Source organism: Puccinia triticina, chromosome 15A, assembly GCF_026914185.1.
Source record: "Puccinia triticina chromosome 15A, complete sequence".
In the NCBI taxonomy this organism is placed as follows: Eukaryota; Fungi; Basidiomycota; class Pucciniomycetes; order Pucciniales; family Pucciniaceae; genus Puccinia; species Puccinia triticina.
The window spans coordinates 1,774,263-1,800,335 of NC_070572.1; the positions used below are offsets into that span (position 1 = coordinate 1,774,263).

Genomic DNA, 26,073 nt, shown 5'->3' on the forward strand with positions numbered 1-26,073 from the left:
GCTCAACTTCCTCTTCTCTGCTTGTCCTAGGAGTAGATGGACCATCCGTACGAGTCTCGACAAGACTCAAGCTGTACATATTCACAGAACCAGCCCCTCTAGCCGGAGGAGTGGCTTTCCTCCTCATGCCGAGATCGGCTGAGTTATCAACTTGGGCTGCCCCAACATGCCACTGCTCATCTGTTCACCCATATCCACCCGCCCAAAGCTTTCAAACCCATCCATTGAGTCTTGACGTCCTTGTTCTTGTGTCTTTCAGGTTTTGAATTTTCCTTCTCCCCTGAATCCACATCACGCCGATCAACCCCGAGGAGTATAACTTTTGTTTCAAGCGGCACAGGATACTAACAGGAGAGCGAAGACGCGAAAGCAAGGATGGCCGAGCTAACGCCGACGGTAGAGAAGCAGTCCCTGTCGGGCGATCTGCACAGCGAAAAGTTCGACCCAGCTCCCAAGCTACCCCCGCCGGCCTTCGACCCCGAGCTTCAGCGGATCGCCGAGCTCTCGGCCAAGCTGGAGAACCCGCTCTCGGGCTTCTCCACTCAGGAACTCGTCCAGCAGGCCGAAGAGTTCTGTCAGGCTAATGGCTTGAATGACCAACGTTAGTCTACACATTTATCCCCTCTCTTCATCTCTCTCTTTTTTTTATGTTTGTCTGCCATCCGGGAATCAACTGCCCCCCCTTCAGCTTTGATTAGCTTCACTCAACGCGCGCCACCGTGACAACTAAACAGCCCCGCATGAAATCACATTCTGTTTTTTTTTTCTTTCTCTTTTCACTCCCCACACAAACTAATGCTGTTTGGCCGTGTTCTGTGTAGTCGAAAACTTCAAGAGAGGTGCCATCCTGGCAGCCAACCCGCAAGATCTCGACAGAATCCCCGGGATCACTGCGGAGGAAAGACAGTTCATCGATTGGGAAACTACCCGCCGATGGAAGCAACCATTGATGATGTCAGTCTCTCCCCACCCTGAACCGTCATGCCCAGATATATGAAGTTGACCAGTCTTAGGACCGGTTCGCAGGTACTTTATCGCTGTCCTGTCATCGATGGCAGCCATTGTCCAAGGCATGGACGAGGTGAGTGGCATACGAGACGCATATATCTGTATCTGCGAAAACATATTTGCATGCAAATATCGACCACTTTTTTCCTCCTCTCCAAAGGCCGTCGTCAATGGGGCCCAGATCTTTTACTACGACCGCTTCGGAATCTCGGATAGCTCTAGAAGGACAGCCATGATCCAAGGGCTGGTGAACAGTGCGCCCTATCTGTGTTGCGTGAGTTTTTCGTCCTCAGAAAATCCCCCAACAAAAAGAGCACATGGCTGAAAGTGAGCCCCGGCAAAAACACTCAGGCCGTATTTGCCTGCTGGATCACCGACCCCGCTAACCGAATTCTTGGCCGCAGAGGGGTCATCTTCTGGTCCTGCTTCATCGCCGGCGTTGCCTCCATCTGGGAGGCGTTTACATACTCTTGGCAACAACTGTTTGCCGCCCGGCTTCTGCTGGGCCTCGGTATCGGCCCCAAGGTACGTTGCCTTCTCCTCCGTCTCCGTTTGTCTAGTGCCCACTAACTTTTTCCCCGCACTTCCCAATGTCTAGTCAGCTACGGCACCCATTTACACTGGTGAGCAGCCGTTCATGTCTTCTGTTTTTTAACCTCGTCCTAAGTGCCTCTGTTTCCCTTTCTAGCCGAATGCTCGCCGGCGCCCATCCGAGGCGCCTTGGTCATGCAATGGCAAATGGTACGCCCTTCTCCCCACTTGAGGTACACTCCAAACACCACCTGACTGATCTTCTCGAACCGGCTCCCTTTCTTCGGCCGTCCATTGTGTAGTGGACCGTGAGTATCTTCATCAGATCCCTTTGTTGCGCGCACCACTCACTCCAATCCGTGGTTACTTTTAGGCTTTTGGAATCGCGCTTGGAGACATCGTCAGTGTGATCTTTATGGACATTGACCCCGATGTGGCATGGAGGTAAAGCGGCAGTAAACTTCTTCCAAGACAAGGGAGATCGATTGACGAAGCAAGGTTATTCTTTGGATGTATTTAGATTGATACTAGGCTCGACGGTAGTCGCGCCAGTGCTAGTATGTTGCATGATATACTGCGCGCCGGAGTCTCCACGATGGTACATGTCGAAGGGCCGAGTAGCGGATGCGTACCACGCGATGCGCAAGCTGCGGTTTTGTGAACTCCAGGCCAGTAGGGACCTGTTCTATATCGCCAAGCTGCTCGAGATCGAGAACCGATCCCTCCAGGGCCGCAACCTGCTCACCGATATGTGGCGCGTCCCCAGAGTCCGCCGCGCTGCTCAGGCCTCCGGGCTCGTCATGTTCATGCAACAGTTCTGCGGTGTTAATGTCAGTCCCCTACTCTCTCATCCTCTTCTCCTTCTGCCACTCACCCTGTCTTTCCTGTCTTTTTGTTTTATATAGGTCATTGCGTACTATAGCTCGTGAGAATATATTTTGCAGCTTTACACTTCTTCATTTACTGATTCTGTTTTCTCTCTCAAAACAAATCTTGCCAGGCAAGTGTTCATCGAAGCTGGCTTCACAAGAAAAGACGCCCTGTTAACGACGATGGGCACGGGACTGGTGAACTGGGTATTTGCCATTCCGGCGCTGTACACGATTGATGTAAGTACACGGGATCTCTTTGCATAACAGGCATCAGTTTTAGAGTGCGCAGAGGTGCTGAGTGGGGGTGGGAGAGAACAGACCTTTGGGCGACGGAACCTGCTCCTGGCGACGTTCCCGGCGATGTCGGCTTGTTTATTTGTGACGGGCATGGCCTTCTTCATCCCAGTCGACGGACCTGAGGACCACCGTCGAGTAGGTGTGGTGGCGGCGGCGATCTACCTTTACATGGCCTTCTACAGTCCCGGCGAAGGCGTAAGTAGAAGCTGCCCCTTCTTCTCTTGCTCACCACTAGCTCGCTGAAGAGCCGTTCTTTTGAGTAGCCCGTGCCATTCACCTATAGCGCCGAGGCTTTCCCGCTCTACATCCGTGACTTCGGGATGTCGTACGCTACCGCAGTCTGCTGGTTCTTCAAGTTGAGCATTCCTCCTCTTCGTCCGTCGTGGCAAGTGTCTCATGCACTGACGCCTCGCAAATTTCTTTTTTAAAGCTTCATCCTCGCTATCACCTTCCCCCTCATGTTGAACGCGTTTAAGCCCCAGGGCGCGTTTGGCTGGTATGGTAAGCCGAGCCGATGCATTGCAGTCTATGGCATCCGGTCGTGCTGATGGTGATTTATCCATCTGTAGCCGCGTGGTGTCTCATCGGCTGGGTGGCTGTCTTCTTCATCCTGTGAGTCTGAACAGGTCTTCCCTCTTCCGATCATTTTTCTGACCACAGACCGTTTTTCTTTTTTTGGGGGCTATGTTAGGCCGGAGACTAAGGCGCTCACTCTCGAAGAATTAGACTACGGTCCGTCCCGCTTCTCCTTCTACCTTGCTCCACTCTCTCCATGTCCCTCGTCCGCAACAACACCTCTGACATGTGTGCAATTGGGAATTGGTTATGTAGTCTTCTCCGTCCCAACCGCTAAACACGCGTCCTACCAGGTCAAGAACTTCATGTGGTGTTTCCGCAAATACGTCCTGAGGCAACCGGTCAAGCCTTTACCTCCTTTGTCAGTCTTGCATCCTTCTCCTCCATTTTTCTTCCTGCTCCCCACTTCACTCATCCCTTCGTCCACCTTGGCTCCTATGTAGATATCAACTCAACTTGAGCGTCAAGAACTGAAAGAAGAAGCAAAAGCATAGCGAGGTAGTTTTTTCTCTTCCTGTATTTTATTCAATTCCTCCTACATTCTCTCGCACATGACAAGCACATTTGATCACCCAATCGACGCGCTTGAGCAAGTTCTCACTTAAATAATACAATCTTGATCTTTGTCACCCTTCTTTTCTTGAAACATAATACTAGTACTACAGGGGAAAATAAATCGTCGTTTGTATGAGTACATAGTTTTTTTCTTATCATTTTTTATTTTGTTTGAAAAAATGCACTACCACCAGAGAAAACTGAGTTCCGGTTATAGCTTGAAAAGTGGACCGATCGGTGTGCAAGGTTTTGCGTCCCTTTGCGACATTTTGTTTGTGGTGGCTCTGCCGCGGCAATCGGCGATAGGTTTCTCTGTCAAAGAACCAATGATCGGAATCGCTCTCTTTGTCCCTCCCTTCTGTAGCTCGGCTTCTAACGAGCAAACAAATTCCACAATGACCTGCAAATTACGGGCAGGTATGTATCTACATCTAGAACACCCTCCTGATGGGTTAGAAGTACATTGGTCTTACCCATCCAACCCAAATTTCAAGCCAGCGCCACCGTAACACAATATCTTAGCATGACACTTGGTTCAATCAAATGTCATGGCTTCCCCAGCCAACCCCATTCAGCCCTGGTGAGCGGCCCAACAGTATAATTGGGTTTGCCGGATTGACTCTGTCAAGCCCCAGTCACAGCTGACAAAGGCTTGCCTGAGCAAGCAATCCAACACCGTTGGCTGGTTTGACCCCCATTGCGAAGCGACCCTCCCGTGTGGGCAGGACTCTGGTGATCACAGAGGAGGAAGTCTGCACCGATGAGCTTGAGACTCTCACTCTGACTTCGATTCTTGTACATATGAATCCGTGAGGCTGAGCCGTGCTTGCGTTGGGCAACTTGGGCATGATGCATGAGTTTACGCTCGGTCCCATGTCGGCTCACTCAGGTGCCTGTCCCACTTAGCCACCTCCATGGACCATGGGGAACTCGTTACTCGATCCCCCTGGAATCTTGTCGATCGATACTTCCCCCACTTTACTACATACACACTTTACTCTCAATATTTCTATACACTGCATTTTCTACTCGAGAACAGTATCCTTAGGATAAACCGTTATCTACTTCGTCAAAAATTGTCCTTGATCTAGTTACCATCTGTTCGGTAAACTCTCAATCGACCCGCGTCACAAAGAGCAAAACTGTTTCGACAATGCTGGACAAAATTCAGCAGTTTCAGTCTGATGGATGTGGAACCCGTATCAAAGTGAACAATGTACCTAATAGTGGTTAGCACCCGATCTCATATCCCTTCTATCCTCAGAAGCAGCTTATTAACGACTTCCTTTTGTTCTCTGGTTGCAGTTTCTCGAGAGGCGCTGTACACGTTTTTCTCTGCGGCTGGGGAGGTAACAGAAGTTCAACAGCTGAAGCCTGGCTGTCCAGGCGAGCACCAGCAATTTATGATCTCTTTCCAACAAGCTGAGACGGCACGCTGTGCTTTGACATCAATGGATGGTCTATCGCTTGGCGGATGCAAGATGTGTGTAACTCTTAACAGCGTTATCATGCTTCTGGAAACTTATGTGAGACTTTGTTGCGAATTTTCAGTAAGCTGCAACCATCAGTCTCAAGTACGAACAACAACTTCACGTCGCCGCCGCATTCGTTCAACTGGCGCCCTCTCGGGGTTGGGACCCAACGTGATGAGAACGAGAAATTTTTCAGTGGTCGTTCCGCAAGTAGACCCGACGGAAGCAATGGATGTCACTCTCACAAGCAAGTAGCCCCTAACTCGTCTCAAGATAAAACTCGTGAAATCTCGAAGGCGGAATTGGCGGCAGCCAGCTCCCGCAAGAACTGCAATCTTTATGTCCTCAATCTCAGCTTAGACATGACCAACGAAAGCTTGAAAGCAATCATCCAGGGAAGTGGTGAGGTGAAGCATGTCTGTGTCCTTGCTACCTTGGATAATGCCGGCAGGTTTGTATTTCCGTTTTTATTTTGGTTCATTTTAAAATAACCTAACCCTATACAAACCTGTTTGAAGAAGTCTGACAAAAAGTTGTGCCATTGCTTTTCAAGACGTCGGGCATTCGTCGATATGGCCACGCCAGACGAGGCATGTCGCGTCGTCGAAAACTTCCATGGAAAACGCGTTGAGGGATATGAGCTACACATCAGCTACGCGTTCATCCAACGAAGTGGTGGGCCTACTGTGCCTTTTGATGGCAACTCGGCAGCAAAAGCAGCACGCCCATTGCACCATGATGCGAGCACTAGGCCATCGGTTTGCCGTAAATCGGAAGAGCGAGACAAATATTATCCTGCCAAGAAGTCACCAGTTTTCCCGGCCTCGCGCAGTGGCAAAACCGTCAAAGTCTCCAAGATCAATCCGAACACCCTCCTGGAGCTCAATCCGCCAGTCCAGGTGGTTTCGCCGTTGGATTCGTCCAGGTCTCCTGAAAGCGATATGGAGAGTGTCTTCCCTTTCACTCCATCGTCCTCCTACGATTCTGGCGCAGAATCCCCAGAAATCAGTCCCTCGGTCCTTTTCGAGACATCACTGCCCAAACATTTGTGCTTTAGCGCACCTTTGGTTTCCGGAAAGGCCTATTCACAATGGACCCTCCTCGTTTCCAATGTCTCACCAGTGGCTTGCATCGACTCTGATGATCTATTCAGATTCTTTGTTCGACAGGGATTGAAAAGCTTGAAATCCGCGCACTTGAATGTAAGCAGCCACAGCGGGATGAGCCTAGGTCATGGTACTTTAACGTTCGACTCCATGAAGGAGTATCACCAAGCAATCGAAATGATCAACTCCAAGGATATCAGTTTAGCAGGTGCTAGAATAAAGTGCGCGAAATTAAGTCGCTACAGTCCCAGCACTTCGTCTCCCTACTCATCCGCTTCAAGCCCAATCGCCAGTGAAGCCTCCGGTCTAATATATCCTTTCAACTTCAACTCAACGTGTCCAGCTTCGGAATTTTGAAGATTCTAAATTGATAAAAATGATTGGAAACGTGTTTGATTTATATCTCGCTTTGAACATCTCGGACTGATTCGCCCCTTCGAACGGCGGAAATCTTTTTTTTGAGAAAAAAGAAAACGTAGATACTTTACTTTCAACTTTTACTCACTTGCGAACTGGATGCACTTTCTTGCTGTTTTGACCCAGTATTTAATCTCCCCTTTGATTTTTTCCTCATCCGATGCGCACACATGAAGGCTAGTGTAACTGAGATACCAAATTAATATTTTCATCTCTCCCTTCCTCTCTCCTCAAGTAGCTGTTATTGTACTTCGTTTAGAAATATTCGTTCGTTATTAAATGCTCACCCTTTTCTCTTTCCTCCTACCAGCATTTGGAATTATGAACCTTCATTATTGGTATTCTATGTATGTGGTACGTTAGGACAATGAGGAATTCAAATGCTTGAAAGAGGAAATATAGCCAAGACGATATATTTCACCATCAAGCATTTTGTTTTCATTCCATGGAAAAATAAGATTATCTTGAATGTCGAAACCATTTACAAACGTATCAGCCTGAGTGTTGAAAATTTCTACAGCCGGGTTGTAAAATCAAGTGGGAGAAATTCTATTTCAGAACTCATGGTAAGGCATGAATTCTGATTGCCCTCAAACACCCCACAGCTTGGAAAAGCTCAAACTTGACATAGTCCTTTGGATTTTTTCCCAAACTTTGGAGGCTTCTGGCACCGATATTCTCCGCTACAACATACACCTGAAATTTGACACCCTTATCTTTATGTCAGAAAATACAATGTTTCTTAACTTTTTCCTTTTTCCCAAAATCAGACACAGTGAAATCTTCACAATGCCAATGCACCTGCACAAAAAAATAAACTTCATTCTTCATTCTTTCTTCAAGGGGCTTACTAGAAAAAAGTGTTTTTATCCAAACTTCAAGCGACCATACCTCAGCCTTTTCTCAACCAAAAATCACATCAAAACTATTTGGTTTCCCTCATCTTCAGCGCCACCATCAGGATGCACACCCTTGTTACATGATGTTGCACGCACATGTTATGTGGTGTGGGTACATGAACCATGATGCGCACACATGTTACAGGGTGTGCACATGTTGCATGATGTTGCACACACATGTCACAATTTGGTGCCAGTAAATGATCCATGATGTACGCACATGTTACCAATTGTGCCTACATGTTACAATATGGTGCGTGTACATGTGTGCACATGTTGTATGATGTTGCATGCACATGTTACATGCTATGGGAACATGATAAATGATACACGCACATGTTATGTACAGGGTTTGCACACAAGTTTTGTGGTGCACTCACATGCTACATGGTGTGGGTACATGATGCATGATGTGCGCACATGTTACAGGGTGTGTGCAAATCTCACATGGTGTGCCCAGATGTTACATGGGTCATGAAACTGTGCATTTTGAAAATTTTTGGAATCACACTCCTTAATTTGATTTATGTATGATGACCTTGAGAACATCCTTATAAACTGCAGCTCAGGCCAAAATAAAGAACTGGTTGTTGAAATAAAACAAATGATTAACATAGAATTCTAAGCCCTTTTTTTATGTAGGAAACCATCTTCAAAAGTCCCAGTAACCACTGGGAACAGGCCACAATGATTCAATATAAAAACCAGGTGAGCTCAAAACTCAAGTTTAAATGGGAAGCTTTTATTGAAAATAGCTGTTACAAATTGAATTCTAAGCCCTTGAAAGTGTAAGAAATCAATTTACAATTTTGAAATTGGCTTGAAAATAAGCCGGGAGAAATTATTTAAAAACCGCTTCAGCTTTGACACCTTTTGCTCAAGATACTGCGACAACAAAGTCAGGTGAAACACTCCATGGTCTTAAGAGCTGGGTAGAGCTCTTGGCCAAGGATTCGAACACAGTGTTGGGGGTTCCTCTCACTCTTTTTGTTCACTACATGAAAAACAAATGGTAACAGATATTTTGATTACATGGGGAACTCAAGTTGGCAGTTATGAGAATTGTTATTAAACAAGACATTTCTTGATGGGTGCAATTTGTTTTGGAAGTAGTTCAAGTGTTGAAAGTAGAAGAGAAAGTAGTTAGCTAAAAGACGATGAGAGAGAGGCAGGTGCACGTGGTTTTAGATAGAAAACTCAACTTGATAATCTGACCAAACATGCCGCATAGGTTCTCGCATTCTAACTTCTCGACATCTTTCAAGACGTCATGGAACAGCTGATTGTTATTGTTATTTTGAGTCGAGTTTTCCGGATGGTTGTTACTGCCGATATGACCGTTCTCATTCTCGATCGCAGTTCGCAAGTGAGTGGGTATCAACGTTTTTAGCGTGTTTCGCTTGCTGTTTGTTAGCGAGCTACTTGATTTGGTGAGTTTGTCGGTCATTTCTTGAATTTGGCTTGTCGTGTATACTCGATTCTAATGTTTGGAGAGAGAGAAGGAGAGAAATATGAGTGTCACTGGTAACCACTAGAAATAACCTGAAATAAATAAATGCTTAACTGAAAGCCATGTGTTTTGACTCAGAGTCATGACCCAATACTTCTCCCACAAGAGGTCCAATATTTTCGAGTCTGAACTAGATTTGAAGTGTTCGATTTCCAAGGCGTAATAAGAGTTGGCATGGGCGCCGAAGTCTTCAATCTTCGACAATGGAATCGATTGGTATTCGTCGTCCTTGCTCTTTCCCAGTGATGGAGGGGTATATCCTTCAGGGAAGGTGCGGAAGGCGCCAATGTCGACTCTCCCGGCTGAAATTGTGCGATTGGGGTCGATCTGCAGGAGGTTTGCTGATAGCTTAACTTCTCGGCGGCTCAAACTTGGGGTGAATGTGAAAGGCTTAGGAGGGCTATACTGACGACGATCGCGACAAATGGGTCTGTGTAAGTTTGGTTTGTCAGCTGAGTGCTGACATCGATTCCCGATAGCCAACAACCATAACCCGGGTGAGAGTGATACCATCCCACGACATTCTCCAGTCGGCCAACCTAATGAACCAACATGAATCAATGAAACGACGGATTAGTTTCCCTAAGGAGTTCAATTTGGAAAATGGATTCTTTAGCCGACTGAAACAGGTCAATCAAGAATTTTACAAACAAGCGCACATTTTTTGAACTTTCGAGGAAATCGACCATGTACTCGTTGGCTTCACTAGCCGCATTGACTCGAGTCTCTGTCCCTTGAACAGGCAAAGCAAATGAGTCCATTACGACGAAAGTGTCTCCATCGATCTTGCCCTGTTAACATCAGAAATCAACATAAATTAACAGTTGCTTCAAGAAAACCCCGATTGAAAAGGATAAGTCAAAGGATCATTTACCTGCATGAGCCCCATGATTTCGTATTGCCCTCCTGATCGAGCATGCATAACCTAAATGATAAAAGAGTTGCAAATTGATGAGACTGATATTTCTATCAAGAATCCCTTCTTGTTCTTATTATAGTTGATTTCAGCTCCTTACCATCTTGATCAAAGCGACACCAGAGACTTTCACTTTCTTAAAGTAGTGAGGATCTTTCCTCCATTTCGCTTCTTTCTGGATCGTCTTTTGTTCCTCCGCGTTGTATTTGAATATCTTATCCTGTTCCAAAGGCTGGGTTCCCAAAAATGGACGCGTGACCCACGAATCAATCAGTTTGTTTCGTTGTTTGAGGTTACTCATACTGGACTGGGTGCATGTTCATCGCTTTGTTCTAGACACGTCGTATGTACCTGAATATGGTTTTCAAGCTCGAAAGTTTTTTGCGCGATTTTTGAAGAATCCATCGAACCTGATCGTCGATGGTGGAAGTTCCACTCTTGAAGTCTTCCAGCGTCCTTTTCGATTTTCGGTGTACTGGTTCAAGGCTGCGAAACGATGAGTTGGTTCAAGTCAATGGGGAGCGGGGAACCCGACGTGCACTACGGGTGGGTCGTCGGGTGCCTCGGACTCGAAGGGGGCTCAAGTACGGCCCTTTGGCTAACTTGACACAAGTCCCCCCTGGTGGGAGGCTCGCTGTGGCTGGCCGCGAAGCGGCCCCTCCCGCAGGGAGGGACTTGCGCGTAATGTCAAAATTTTGGCTGGGAAAGAAATCACAAATGGCTGGAGGGAAAATATTAAGCCTCAGCCAGCCTCCCCCTCAGGTCCTGTGGACCTGCCCCAGAGCCAAAAGATACTTCTGGACCTCAGCTTTCATTTGGCACAGGTCTCATCTCCTCAATCCAAACCACTTGCACTGTACTAATGGTTTAAAAATAAAAAAACATGAAGAAATGTAAACTAAGGATGCGCAACCATCATGCCTGGTGGATCCTGGATCCGCAAACCCGCAGATCCTACACATGTAGTGTTGCATTTTGTTGCATATAGGAAACTCAATTGTGCATATTATCAGAAAATCCAAAAATGGATCTTCAGAGCAATGTAATATCCTTCAGGGTTCCTTTGACCTTCAAAACAAATTCCTTCAATCAGTTTTGGAGCTTTTTGCTCAAAATTTTGGGTGAGGGTGCGCATCAGCACTGCCAATGAAACTGTCTATTCAGTTTTTTAGTACATATTTTGCTGATTTTTAAATAAATATTTAGTGGTCTTGGGGTTGAATATCCTTCCTTTCCCTGCCAGACTTCAGACATTAGGCGTAAGCCTCTCCTGCGGAGAGCCCTCCGGGCGGGGTCCCCCGGACCCTCCGTTTGAGAGGCTTAGTTAAGCTAGGCCCTTTGGGGCGCCGCGGTGGGCCAAGCTGGGCCTGCGCGTCTGGGGGCGCCTGAGGGCGCCTGCCGAGTAGCCAAAGCAAGGTGCCTTTGGCTGGCGGCGCCCCGGCGAGCTTGGCGCCGCCTGTTTTTATGTTTTTTCAGTGTCACAGCTGACTTGCAAGTTGAACTTAAGCTAACTTCACAGGGGTGGGGGGCTTGCTGGCATCAAAGCCTTCCCTCCCACAGCAGAGAGCGCTGCACGCAGGCCTTTCCTCGGACCCTCCTGGCTTAGCTTTGAGCGGCTTTGATAAGCTAAGTCTCACAGTATGTATATAATTGTCATTCACGTCAGAGTTCACTATGTTACGCGGACAAAAATTGATTAAAATCAAGAAAAAATAAGGGGAATAGATTGAGGTCCAACTCAAATATCTATTGGGTCCCACTGGGAACCAGCATGTTTTTCTTGGATGCAAGGTTGATAAATTCATCAGATGGTTGCAGTGGATCTTCTGTTTTATTAAAATCAATAACAGTACCCGCAAAAGTTTTCTTCCTTTCAGCAAATTTCCAATTTTGTTGGAGTGAGAAATGCATGGTGACCTTCAGTTTTTCAGATACAAAATCTAGTGTAGACTTGGGGGTTCTTTTATTTTCTTTTTTTCAGGATGCTAGTAAATGATCACCATCAGGGAGTTGAACTTAAGCTTAGGTTGAGTCATCATCCTTCAATTTTGAGATTTGATTTTCTCTCAAAAAATAGGGTAGCATCTCCAATGGTCCAGGGATGGATTGACTTGCCTTGAGTAGTCTGAAAGCGGATATCTCAAGCTGTCAATGATGTGTCACAGTAGTTGATATTACAGACAGTTGATGAGGGTGGGGGTGGATTTCAAGCTGCCAAAGGGAGCAGCCAAGGGCGGCTTTGATCCACCAGCCCTTTTGGAGGCTCCACTGGAGACCAGAAATTCCGTCCGGGCTACCAAAGTTGGAATCAGGTTGTGTAATAGCGGCACTGCTGGAGATTCTTGGTCAGGTGCGCGCCGACCCCCATTTTCAAGATTTGGGGTTCCTGGGTGTGCGCAACGGGGAGGGGCGGAGCGCACACTTTGGCGCGCCTCGCCCCATGGCGCCGACAACCCCGAGGAGGCGCGCAGCCGGCAGGGTGCTTACACCCCAGCTCTACAGACAAAGGCATCCAGAAAAAAACACAAAAGTTTGGACCATTACTGTGTATTTTTCCCCTTTCAACTAAAACTGGGTAATTATTAGATTGCCCTGCATTATGAATTGCAGCTTATCTCAGTAATTTAACAGTGTCAGTTGCTACCTGGCCATGTGATCACTACCAGTAATGGTCAACTATTTCCTGCCCCTGTAATGTAATTCAAGGCTGTTTTCCTTTGACCCAAAATATGGATTGTAATGGGGGGGTTCACAATTGAATTTTACTAAACTTTTGAGCTAAATTTAAGGCCTTTACAAACACAATTTTGAAATTTTGGTAAAATGTACAGCAGCAGGCCATACCAATCACTTTGTCCAATAGGGGGGTTCAAAATTGAAATTTGTACAACTTTAGGACCCATTTTAACCTGTTTATGAACATATTTTCAAAAAGTTGATAAATTGCACTGATTGATCAGTCACACTTTTTTCTGGACATCTTGCCAAAAATTTTGAAATTATGTTCATAAAGGCCTTAAATTGGCCTCCAAAGTTTTACAAAATTCAATTGGGAATCCCCCTAATAGGGGGGTTCACAATAGGATAAAAAAAAACTTTAGAGTCAATTTCAAGGCCTTTATCAACAAATTTTTGAAAATCTGGCAAGATGTACAGGACTGGGTGTCCCCAAGAATGAGAGCAAGTTCTTCATTTTTTGAAAAAATTGTTTATAAAGGCCTTGAAATTAGCTCTAAAGTTTTATTTTTATCATATTGTGAACCCCCCTAATGTATCAAATTTTAAACAGGATAGCTCCCAAGAGGCAAGTTCACAGATTTGATATGTGTTTGGCACCCGCAGTGGCGTTGCTAAAGCGTGTTTGGGGTGCTATATCTGGTTTAGCAACCTGGTTTAGCAACCCGGTTTAGCACCCGCGGTGGAGATGCTCTTCACAGTATCTTACTACACACAAGCAGAACCTTCAATCCTTCAATGGCTCTGTCCCTGAGTCCTTTTGAGCAGACTCAACAGATTCATTATTTCACACCCCCTGAAACCCCAAATTTTAGGGCTATTGACTTGGATTGTGACACTCAGCAATGTGTAAACTTAAAAAAAAGCTAATCTTTTGTAAGGGCCTGTATCATAGGGCATGAAAAATCAATTTTTCCAAATTTATATCTCTCAGTATTTCTTAAAACAAAAAATTTAACATCACCAAAAGGCAGCCTTGAGCCCAAAAGTGAAGAATTTCAACAGTTGAACCTCTTGTAGAAAAGTAGCAATTTTGCAAAATTGAAACCCATGGTACAAATTCCAGGCCTAGTAAGCTGTCAAGTAAAAGTTTTTGCCTAAAAAAGATGTTTCACAATAGGGGATTGCACAATAGGGGATTTCACAATAGGGGATTTCACAATGGAATTTTAAAAAAACTTCAGGGCCCGTTTAAAGGCCTTTGAAAAGCTTTGTACAGAATTTAGAAATTTTTCTGATTTCCAAGGAACACCCAAATGGGGAAGGCTTAAAAATTTTCTAAAGTTGTTCATGAAGGCCTTAAAATTGGCTCAAAAGTTGTTTTAAAATTCTATTGTGAACCCCCCCCCCCCCCAATATGTATAACTTGCTGTGTTTTTGATATTGCACTATATGTATCACACTAACAAACAGGACCTAGATCAACAAGCATAGGAGGACTTCCCGTGACTTCCCGTGCATTCTGGGACCCCCACAGATGTTGGATTAGACCCAAAAAGTTTAGATTTTTGCAGGGAAATCTAGCTTTTTGGGCTCTAGATCACTCCTGGGAGGCCCGCAGATGTCAACAGTAAGTCATCCACTGGATAACTCAGTGGATGACTTCCCATGCAATCTGGGACCCGCAGATGTTGGTTTAGACCCAAAAAAATCTAGATCTTCACGGGGAAATCTAGCATTTTGAGAGCTAGATCACTTCTGGGAGGCCCGCAGATCTCGACGGGAATTCATCCACTCCTTGGGGTCATTACGGATGTCAACTTGACAGATTGGGAGAAATGATGTTCAGAGCTTCATTCTTGTAAATTTGTTATATCAGGTCAGAGATTCATTCTTGTAGATTTGATTGATGGCACTGAGCGTTTCGCGCTGGTAATCATGAATTCACAGAGGGGCCCAAAGGCTAACTTGACTAATCCCCTCATCAGAGGGGGGACTTAGTTAAGTTAGGCCCAAAGGGGTCCAGGAAATATTATACATGTCAGCATCGCCAGAGGTAATCAAAGTGTTATCCCAAGTCCTCCTGTGATCCAGCTGGTCAGCTATTGACCGTGGAGGTTCCCAGGGCTAAAACTCTGATATGGTGAGGGACTTTGAACAACCGATTCTAAGCTTCTTTAGATATACAATTCACAGAAGTTCTTTGCCCAATTGGTCAACCTAGTATTGCTAAATTACCTAGCCTGTTCCACCTCTTTATTTGATGGCCAGATTGCCTTTAGCGGTCATTCGCATAGACCTTGAGGCAAGGAAAATTATAGTCCTTGGAAGACCTCACGTCCTGGTTACAAAATCCAAAGTTTTGGTTTGGCCCACTCCATACCATGCTATGGAGTTCAACTTGGTTAAGCCCAGTTTGACCCCATAACCAATCCACAATTCTAGGCCGGGGGGAGGCCTCTAGCCTAGCTCACATGTGCGCAGGGGCTAGGCTACAAGACCCACTTTACAATGTCCTCATGTGCACAGACCTACACTTCCGGTAACAGAGCATGACTGTGACCCCCGAGCCCCGTAGGAGATTGGGATTTGTTTTCCCCCCTTGAGCCCGACTTCATCAACAAAAGTCTTCACGCTACCCATTTCAATATTTTCTTCCTTCACTAATCACAAAGACGACCTCCTTGGGACTCAAGCAATAAGGCTTTTCCCCAAAAGCAGGGTTTGGCTCATGCCCCAGGGTCCGGGGCATTGGTAGGGATGATAATCGGGCGGGCGGCCCGAACCCGCCCCGGGTTCGGGTCGGGTTCGGGCGATGCCTTGCGAGAAAAAATCAATGTCGGCCCGACCCGGCAGACCCGCCACTGTATCCGGGCCGGGGCGGGCGGCCCGTCGGGTCCCGCCGGGCCACCCCCAAATAGGCCGGGGGCGGGGACCCAAGCGGATATTGTGTGCACTGTGAGTCTCACATGATACAGCTAGCGCCACCGATCCCCTGCCACCCACTACCATCCAGCCACCACCGCCGTCGAATCCACCACCGTCGAATCCCCCCCACCGCCATCCTCCTCAGCCCCACACCCCTCCCCACCGCCCCCCATAGCCAAAGAGCAGTGCACGACTGCAACAGTGCACGACTGAACCAAAAAAATACACACCCCACCACTCCCCCCACCGCCGTCGCATCCACCACCGCCGTCGAATCCACCCGTTCAACCACCACCCCCAAATCTATCAGATATCCGCTTGCCAACTACAAACCGGAACACCTATTGACTCTCGGCTATCAACTTTTGGCGTCAACCCTTGACTACATGGCTGAATCGACTGGCGAGGAAAGCAACATTCCAGTCTCTTCCACTGGACCAAATATGCAACCAAATCGATCTGGTGATGACCCGCCTCCGACTCCACTGCCAGCAGATACCCAGAGAGAATCACAAGAAGAGATCAGCGGCAGCCAATCGAAGAGGCGAAAACTCACGAGTGGTGTGTGGGAGCACTTCTCCAAGTTCATAGGTGAGTTATTATCTTTCTGCTTTCCTGAATCTTCCCATATTTCCTGCTCTAGCCATTCCAATATTATACTAACATTCTTAATTTCTTTGGTATGGGCATCATTTTCTAGACACAGATGGCAAGGAGAAGGCCAAGTGCAATTACTGCGAAGTGAAGCTTGTAGGCGCCTCGTCCGCTGGAACCAACCATCTCCATCGACACTCAAAGAAATGTCTCGTTGAGAAAGGCGGTGTCATGGTGAAACAAGGTCTTTTGAACTTTAGCTCGTCGATCAAATCTGCCGGCCACACCGTCTGGATATACAATCAAGATCGATCTCGCAAACGAATGGCAGAAATGGTAATTCAACATGAATACCCCTTTGCAATGGCTGAGCACGAAGGCTTTGTCAATTTCATGAAAGAAACTCAGCCTCAATTCAAGATGCCCGGACGCCAGACTCTGCGAAACGATTGCATCAAATTGTTCAACGAACAAAAAGCGACCTTTATCGCTCTCATCGCAAAGGACGCCGACCATGTTGCACTCACAACCGATCTATGGACGGCCTCCGATCTCACTGGATATATGGTGATCACGGCCCACTATATCAGCGCACAATGGAGCCTTGAGAAGTTAATCATCAGTTTCCGACCACTTCCGCCTCCGCACTCCGGCCCTGCTATTTCCGACCGACTCAGTCAAGTACTACGTGATTGGAAGCTTATCAACAAGCTAGCTTTTGTCACAGTTGACAACGCAGCCTCAAACACAGCAGCCCTCGTTAGACTTCAACGATATGTGGATGATCGCTCTGCTACTCCGGGCGGTGCAACCTTGTGTTATTTCCATGTGCGCTGCTTAGCCCACATCATCAACCTCATCGTCAAGGATGGGCTCAAATTCTCCGGTTCAGCTGTTGATCAACTACGCAACAGTGTTCATTACATCCACGGATCACCAAGCCGCATGGATTCCTTTGAAAAGGCGCTCACTGCAGTTGACATCAAACTCGACAAGAAACGACCTTGTAAGGACGTTCCGACGCGGTGGAACTCCACTTACCTAATGATTGAGTCTTCCTTACCCTACAAGCTAGCCTTTGAGGAACTAGCGATCCAAGACGATAAGTATGACTACTGCCCGACCGAGGCTCAATGGGAGGAACTGGCTTCAATGGAAAACTTCCTTGAGCCATTTTATCAAGGTTGGTGTTTATTTTTCTTCTCAATTTTGTTTATTGGACCATTTTGGACCGAGTCACTTATATCGGTCTTGTTTTAGCAACGGTTTTGTTGAGTGGCACCCAATATCCAACCATCAATTATGGATATCGAGCGATGTCGGCCGTTGAACATCAACTAAACCATTATGCGGCCCATCCAAGCGATCTCGTGAACCTCAAAGACATGATCAAGCCGATGAAGGCCAAATTTGAAAAGTATTGGGAACCATCAAAGGAACTCCTGGCCGTTGGTCTTATTCTTGACCCCCGTTTTAAGATGCAATACCTCCGCTTTCATCTCGAGCAGCACACCGCGCCCAACCAGGACATCAATGAATTTGTCGGAAATGTGCGATCGACCGTCTTTCAACTATGGAACCTGTATGCTCCAGCTTCATCATCTGCCGCTGAGCCAACCGCCAATCAAAATCAAACGAGGCCAACGAAGGCAATCAACAAGGACTTGACTGCCTTCCATCAGTACATGGCTGGAACCGTTGAAGCTTCGCCGAATGCACCTGCGGCTGAGTTGGATCTTTACCTCGAAGAACGAAATGTGATCCTCTCCGACGATTCTGATTCCGAGTTCGACCTGCTTGGCTGGTGGAAAATGAATTCACCTTGATTCCCATCACTATCGAAGATTGCCAGGACAGTGCTCATGGTCCCAACAACATCAGTAGCCTCTGAGTCGGCTTTCTCTACAGGCGGGCGAGTTCTTGATGATGATCGAATGCGCCTGAATGAAGATTCTGTCGAGGCATTGATCTGCTCTCAAGACTGGATCAAGGCTGCCAAGCGGGCAGCCTTGCAGTGATTTTTCATGTTATTTCCCTCGTCATTACTAAATTTATACACGCAAATTATTTTTTCACCAATGTTTTTTCACTGCTCCTCCCTGGGAATCAAGTAGAAACAATTTTGAAGGCTATTTATCCTAAATTCTTATTTTTATTTTTATTTTTCTGGCTCCTTATGGTTTTTGGGCGGGGCCCGCCGGCGGCCCGCGGGCTGTCCATGGGCAGCCCGAGTCATAAACGGGTTCGGGTTTGGACATCATTTGAATGAGGCTGGCCCGGCCCGGCCCGTCCATCAAGTTCCCGGGCTGCGTCGGGCCAGCCCGCGGGCGGCCCGAGCCCGCCCGATTACCATCCCTAGGCATCGGGATGGGCTTTAAAAATGCCCCAAACCCCGGGGCATATAGTGTTATTTTGCAGAAGGAGGATTTCTTTGGGGGTGGTGTCTTTTTTTTTGGATTTTTTTTTTTTGACATTACAATGGCCATATGTAGTATGTACAGGTTTATTTTAATGAAACAAGTTGATAAGCACAAGCAATAACCCCAAGGAAATGGGTGTAGGCACTGATAAAAGATGAAAGGATGTTACAAGGGGCCATTGAAAGCCTGGTACCATCCCTCAAGACACAACAGGGCTCAATGTTCCTTGGTTTGAGGGCAGATTGCTGCCAGGAGACAATTTTTTGGCCTTTGGAGAATACACGCTTGGAAGCCGCGCTTGTTGCCGGGATCAACAGGTATTTACAAGCCATTTTCAACAGGATAGGATAAGTCTTGTTTTTACCGGCCAATAGGCGAGGATCTTAGTGCCTTGCGGTTTGGGATACTCCTTCAAGTAGCAACTGATTTCAGAATCAATCCCCTCAATTGGTGCGGGTTGATGATAAAAGGCAGTTGGAAAGAAGTTAGAGCCTGATCCGGAGGCTGGGCATTGTGTTTGGGTTGCTAGCAGACTCAGCCGTCTCGTCTTGTTGACGCTCCCACTAATTTTCAACTTAGAATGTTATCTTTCAGCGGCGTCACAGCTATGGGTGATAAGTCCAACACAAATATCTGCAGGATATTCACCACGAGCTTGCTTAGAGAGTGACACTTTCAGAATTAAACCGTGGGGATAGTGAACAAGGCTAGGATTTATATTGGAACTGTTCTTCCATAGGTTGAGTTCGGTTGGATAATTGGGAAGATAAACACCAGGAAAAAAAATAGTCACTTGATGACAAGTGACATCATGCCAGCTCCAATGGGCTACCCACCATCTACCCATCATCTACCCACCATCTAACCACTTTCAGAATTTCCACAGGAGATCCTCAGTTTTCACTGGGCACCACTGATCCCCATTTCTGGTCAGCTGATACTCAGCTTTAGCTCCAAGCTTATGCTCAGCTTTGTTGCCCAGCTCATGCTCAGCTTTGTTGCCCAGATCAGAACCAGTCCTGGCCCACCTGCGTTTCAGCTTTATTCCACTCATGGCTCATCTTAGACTCATACTAGTGTTGAAATTGCTCAGGTGAAAAGAATTGTGTGTTGTGGGATTTGAACCCACGACCTTCTACATTTGTGAGCCTGAGTCTCTATAGTGACAACAGGACACAAGAAATGGGGGGGCAATAGTTGGATTTCTTGGGATAAAGAAACTACAACTATAAGAGAAAAAGAGAAAGAGAGAGAGAAACCAAGCAGGATAAGGAAAAAGAGAAGTACTAGGTTATTCTAGTGGGAATGCACGTCCACTGGCAATGCTACTCTTCAGAAGAGTGCTGCTAATCTGTGCTAGAAGTGCTACAGCTTCCTCTCAGGAGGGTATCTGGATTAGATAAGTTTAATCCAGCCACAATTTTTTAGCTTCCTTCTGGATAGTCAAGGTTCTTAAAGGGAAACCTGAGGGACAGCCCTGTAACCTAGATTTGAGGCAAAGGCCAATTGATAATAAGGGACAGCCCTGAGATCAAGATAGAGGCAAAGGCCTGTGGATTTGGAGGGACAGCCCTGTGATCAAGAAGGAGGCAAAACCAGAAGAAAGAGCAGATCAAGCAAGACACAGAGTTGTACCTCTGGGATAAACAAGGTTCAGTGAAAGAGGTTACTTACTGTCAATATCCTAGGCGCCTGTGACGGTAGGTATACTGGGAGTATAGTAGGCTCTTTGGTGGTGATCCTGGAGTTATCTGGGTGGTGGTTCTGGTGTGTTGGAGTCTGTAGATCCGCCTCAGGCAACGGGAATCCTGACTACGAAAATTTTCACAGTTTGCTTATGTAATTTACATATGTACATGTGGTTTGGCGCGCCTGGTAGCGCTGACACGTCACAACTGCACAAGCGCGCCACAACTCAATAACTCAGGGAAGGAGTATAGTTACAATGAATTGATAAGTTGTAACTAGGGTTAAAATTGCATGAGGAAACAGAATATGAAGTCAAAACAAGGTTATCTCTTAAGATGAAAAAGATATAAAGTAATTTATATGTAACAAAGGTAGAACAGGCAGCTTTTAGGTCAACTGTGATGACTCTAAGGCTGAAAACATTCATGAGAGCTGCTCTTATAACACTGAGCTAAACACACAGTTGGTCTTACTGGTGATTTTTGGATACTAGATCATATAGCTTGGCCCCTCAAATGGAGCTTGAAGCATATATTCCAACAACTAGGACTATCATTGGCCCAGCCAATGCTCAGCTTTGGACCAGTATTGGCTCAGCTGATTTTCAGCTTTGGATAAATCTCGGCCCAGCCAATGCTCAGATTCTGAGTCTGACCACTCCTGTAACAGCTTATGCTCATCTGTGGACCAGCCTTGGCTCAGCTGATGCTCAGCTGTGGACCAACCTTGGCTAAGACAATGCTCAGCTGTGGACCAGCCTTGTCTCAGCTGATGCTCAGCTGTGGACCAGCCTTGGCTCAGCTGATGCTCAGCTGTGGACCAGCCTTGGCTCAGCTGATGCTCAGCTGTGGAACAGCCTTGGCTCAGGTGATATTAATCTTTTGAATAGTCTCAAAAAATCTGCTTTGGAACAGCCTTGGCTCAGCCAATGCTCAGCTTTGTACCAGCATTGGCTCAGCTGATGCTCAGCTTTTGAAAATTTTTGGCACAGCTGGTGTTAATCTTTGGAACAGTATTGTCCCAGCTGATCCTAAGCTCTGCACAAGCCTTCCCAAAATGATGCTCAGCTTTGGACCATTGTTGGCTAAGCTGATGCTCAGATTTGGAATATTCTTGGTCCAGCTGACACTTGAATTCGTATCAGGCTTGGAATATCCAATGCTCAGCTGTGGCCCAGGCTCAGCCAATGCTCAGCTTTGGCCCAGGCTCAGTCAATGCCTACTGCTCAGCTTATGATGAGCATCAGGTGTTCCTGGGAAAAAATTAGGATCAGCTGACTGTGCCACATTTAGTGCTCTGGTGCAGTCCTGCAAGCTCTACAAGTGCTGGTGGAGCAGACTTGAAGCAGCGCTGGAGTAGCTCTGGAGCAGAAACCAAAGCTGCATCATGTCACTTGCCATCAAGTGACTATTTTTTTTTCCTGGTGTTAAAAGGAAAGTTTTTTTTTGATTTTTTTTTCTTTTGTTATATTTAGTTGATTGATGATTTATATTTTGATTTTGTTTCTTTATGTTGGAGGTTCAGTGGAGCTATAACAAGAAATTCCATTTGTTGATCAGTTGTGTACGGCTTTCAGGGTTTACGGGAAAAGGAAAGGAGTATGTAAGTCTGAGAAGAGCTTGCCGGCTGACTACTATGTTCAATGGTTTGGTATTATTTGTCAAAGGTTACTCTTCTGAATGCCGGCTACTGATATCTGGGGAATGTGGAGATGTTATTGGCTTGCCGGTTGACTACTGGGGTTAACGGTGTTGGAACAGAATACTCGTCAAGGCCGGCTACGGGTGTATGATAAAGATTTTTAGAATGATTCGAGCTGCTCTAGCAAGAGGCTCATAACTGTTGGAGGTAGAGCTCAAGGAATCAATGATTTCATTACATACATATGGAATGACTCTAAATAGTATCTACAAGAGTATGTGACAGGCCACGTAGTCAAGGTCACTGTACATGTCATCTACATGTACCAACAAGGCTGAGCTCCTTTTGCAGGCACATCAGTGGTATTGAGTGGCTGCGACTTGTCGGATGTCCCCCTGGTGGAGGCCTCTTCTTTTGTGGTATACCCCTTTGTCACCTGCGAGTAGGTAACTGAAGTGCTAAGTAGACTGGCAAAGAAGAAGGCCTCAGGGCCTGATTGCATTCCCAATGAAATCCTCTCCATATGCCCGGCAGAGCTGGCTGACGCTCTTGCTACCCTTTTCAACAGATGCAAACGCGAGGACCGGTTTCCCGCTGCCTGGCGCATCACCACCACAGTCATTATCAGGAAGTTTGCAAAACCAGATTACACAAACCCAGGGGTTTACCAGCCAATAGCCCTGCTCAACACAATCAGCAAAGTCTTTGAGTCAACCATTGCTGACCGACTTACTTTCTGGGCAGAATCGCAGAACATCATCCCCAACGGACACTCAGGAGGACACCAAGGTAAAGGGTGCGAAGATGCTCTGCTGGCGCTAACTATGTGGGTAAAGCAGAAATGGAGGGAAGGCATGACAGTCACGGCTCTGTTCTTAGATGGGAAGTTGGCCTACCCGTTGGTCAACCCCTGCTGCCTGGTTCATTCCCTCCGTCGGAAGGGATGCCCCATCTATTTGTGGAAGATCATAGGCTGTTTCCTGGAAGGTCGACGCACAAGACTTTGCCTTGCGGATTACAAATCAGCTGAGTTTGAAGTTGAAAAGGGGCTCCCGCAGGGCTCACCCTTATCAGTAATCCTGTAAATCATCTACAACTCCGATCCGTTGCTAAGGCAATTTGACTTTGATAGGAATGAGGTGTCTTTAGGCTTGATCAATGATATGGTTGACCTCTCCGCGGGAAGGACCGTAGAAGAGGCCAGGGCGCGATTGAATCAGATAGGGGAGGAGTCGCTCTTGTGGGGCAGGAGCCATGGGGCTATCTTTGATAGCCGGAAGGCACAATTCATGATCTTCCCACATTCAAAAGCGGCTAAGTCCCCTTTCCTCTTTAATGACCAGGAATTGGCCCCGCAGCGGGACGTTGTGGTGATTTATATAGGCGAGCGTGGTAGAATGTTCACTCGGGGATAGCGTGGGCGGGAATGCACAGAGCGGCTCAGGCGGAGTGCATTCCGGTGACATAAGCACTGAGGATGATGTCAGGAAAGCGCGCTAAGAAAAGCTTACGGAAAGTCATGCGCGGACCAGAATGCACGGATTTTGGATTGGAGCAGAAAAGACAGGGCTGGACTGCGGCGGATTACACACGTGGACTGGTAGCAGCGGTGTGTCAGCGGGTGAGCCACAACAGCCAAAGCGAGTTCCACCAGCGGGTGGAACCGGGGTGGAGGCGGTGACAAGAGACCAACTGGCGGGGGCTAGACAGAGGACGGTGAGAGATCAAGCGTCGGAGAGGAGCGGAGTCTGGGAAAGTGACGTGCGGAATAGCGGGCGGAGCTGGGGGAACTAGTGCGGGAAAGTGTCAAACGTGCGGGATCAGGTGGGAACGGCGATGTGTGAGGAGGGAAGGACGGGAAAAGGGGGCGGAGGGATTTCTGGGGGAATCATCCTATTATCCTAGATCATTTTTACGGGGGATTACTCATTATTGTACTTACACAAAAAACGGACGTACTGGAGTTATTAGGAGATTATTTGTGACCTTATCTTTACTTTCAGGATTACTTGCGGATTCTGTGCTTACAGAGTGCGGAGCTTTATTCACCTGCGGATTATTACGCTATAGATCAGGCTCAGAGAGGAGCGCTGAAGGCTAGCGGATAGTAGCAGTGCGGAGCCAAGTTACCGACAACCACACAGCCTGGACACTAATATTCTTGAAGGAGGCGGTTAGCGGACATTTCCACCAACTTACCAGCTTTCATTCTCACAACGTCAAATGTCTGGGCCTTTGGCTTGATGAGAAACAGACATTCAGGAAGCAACACGCACAGGTTAGGAAAAAAGCCAATGACACTCTAGGCCAGCTCCTTAGGATTGGCAGCTTGGCGTGGGGAATACGGGAGCAGGAGCGCGGGCTTCTGATCTCGGCCGTTATTGTGCCCAGGGTTCTTTACGGGGCGCAGGTCTGGTTCACCTCCCTGAACAGGCAGCAAGTTTCAAACATGATCTCATAGAACGCTTGGCGGCGCGTTTCGCGTTAGGGGCTCTGAAGTCCACGCCGGTCAAATACCTCAACAAGTATTGGCCCTTCAGATGCATCAAAACAACCGCTATAAACCGGATTACAAACTTTTACCTGACTAAGCTGACTAGGGTGACTCACAAGGCTACGGCAATAGAGCAGCAGATTTGAACTGAACTGTTGTGGATGCCCAGGACTTTCCCTAGCCCGGTCCACGCCTCCCTCAACCGGGAGGTACTCATGGCTGGCCTTGCGGAGAAAAGGCTCAAGGTGGTGAATTTTGTCAACGTTAGCAGGCCCCCATGGTGACCCAAAAGACATATGGAGCTTGTCGTTGACAGGGCCAGCAAGCAGGAGGCAAAACAATCAGTGGTATTGTTCCTTGAAACAATAAACCCCGCTTCTGACCTGGTTATCTTCACTGACGGCTCTGCTCACCCAGAGGAAGGGCTAGGAGCAGCGGTGGTCTCAATAGATGGAAGTCTGTCTGAACTTGCATTCTTAGGTCCGCCAGGCACGACCTCCAACTTCGAGTGTGAATTGGTAGGCATCTGGCTTGGACTGGAGATAGGCATCACGGCAAAGCTCCCGGTAACCAGGGCCCAAATAATCATCTTGACGGACAGCCAAGCGGCCATTGACAGGTTGAGGAACCCAAGGGCTCCAAAATCAGGCCAATACATTCTTTCTCAAATCCAGGATACAGCTGACTCTATCCCAATCTCAACACAGATTATGGTCCAATGGTGCCCGGGCAACGAGCTGGCCAACAGAAAAGCAGCAGAGGCCAGAGGAGCTTCCCTCCTCGACGACTCAATCAGGGGCAGCGTGTCAGCCAAGAAGACCAATTTGCTCTGGAAGGAGAAACTATGGAAAGGGTCCCTGCAAATGACCTTTCCTGTTCAGGCGGCATTCCATCAAATTTGCTCAGGGCACATCCATTTGATGCTTTCCAATTCAAGTGCAGTCGAGCAACGCTGTAAGTGATGCGATGCATGCATTGGTATAGGGATGTATCGCATCGGTGATACACCCCAATATTTTGCATCGCATCGAATCGGATGAGCCGGTCAATGCGGCATGCATCGGTTAAGGTGCATCGCTTATTCAATGCAATACAGCATCCAGGATGGGTATGCATCGGGTTTGCCAATACAAAATCAATAGATACCGATGCATATTGGTATGTATCGATGTGCATCGGCATGTTGGCACAGGTGGCCGCGGCCTGCACCTAATACTTTGCCGCAGCCACCATGTAACGGTACATACTTCTTATTTGGCTGTATCACCATCCCGGTAATACGGCAACACTACATCCACCAGCATCGCCAATATCCCCAGCCTCACTGATATCCCCCAGAATTGTACTCGGATTCTTCTTGATTCCCAGCAACATGACCCAATCGCGGTCCTCTGTTCCTACATCCACTCATGGTACTCCTTCCCGGCCAGCATCGCGGCAATCCTTGCGTATCATCACTCCAACTCGGACCG

The 26,073-nt window shown here is 47.2% G+C and overlaps 3 protein-coding genes across 3 annotated transcripts; 2 read left to right on the plus strand and 1 right to left on the minus strand.

Moving 5' to 3' along the window:
- Positions 1-375: 375 nt before the first annotated feature.
- On the plus strand, positions 376-3,758 carry PtA15_15A167 (uncharacterized protein; the record flags this gene model as incomplete). Its single annotated transcript, XM_053163345.1, has 17 exons — positions 376-601; positions 822-954; positions 1,027-1,081; positions 1,169-1,282; positions 1,607-1,631; positions 1,697-1,749; positions 1,842-1,847; positions 1,913-1,983; positions 2,060-2,369; positions 2,445-2,464; positions 2,540-2,648; positions 2,972-3,063; positions 3,139-3,209; positions 3,278-3,320; positions 3,400-3,440; positions 3,540-3,645; positions 3,728-3,758. 17 exons carry the CDS (start codon positions 376-378, stop codon positions 3,756-3,758), a joined length of 1,506 nt encoding a protein of 501 aa, XP_053027330.1.
- A 1,234-nt stretch (positions 3,759-4,992) lies between these two features.
- Positions 4,993-6,774, plus strand: PtA15_15A168 (uncharacterized protein; the record flags this gene model as incomplete). The annotated part of the gene is made up of 4 exons (XM_053163346.1): positions 4,993-5,068; positions 5,145-5,322; positions 5,391-5,762; positions 5,865-6,774. The coding sequence occupies 4 exons, from the start codon at positions 4,993-4,995 to the stop codon at positions 6,772-6,774; spliced, it is 1,536 nt and encodes a 511-aa protein (XP_053027331.1).
- A 1,987-nt stretch (positions 6,775-8,761) lies between these two features.
- PtA15_15A169 (uncharacterized protein) lies at positions 8,762-12,671 on the minus strand (the record flags this gene model as incomplete). The annotated part of the gene is made up of 9 exons (XM_053163347.1): positions 8,762-8,816; positions 8,936-9,213; positions 9,298-9,570; positions 9,654-9,782; positions 9,903-10,034; positions 10,118-10,168; positions 10,260-10,391; positions 10,511-10,634; positions 12,664-12,671. The coding sequence occupies 9 exons, from the start codon at positions 12,669-12,671 to the stop codon at positions 8,762-8,764; spliced, it is 1,182 nt and encodes a 393-aa protein (XP_053027332.1).
- Between the last annotated feature and the right edge of the window lie 13,402 nt (positions 12,672-26,073).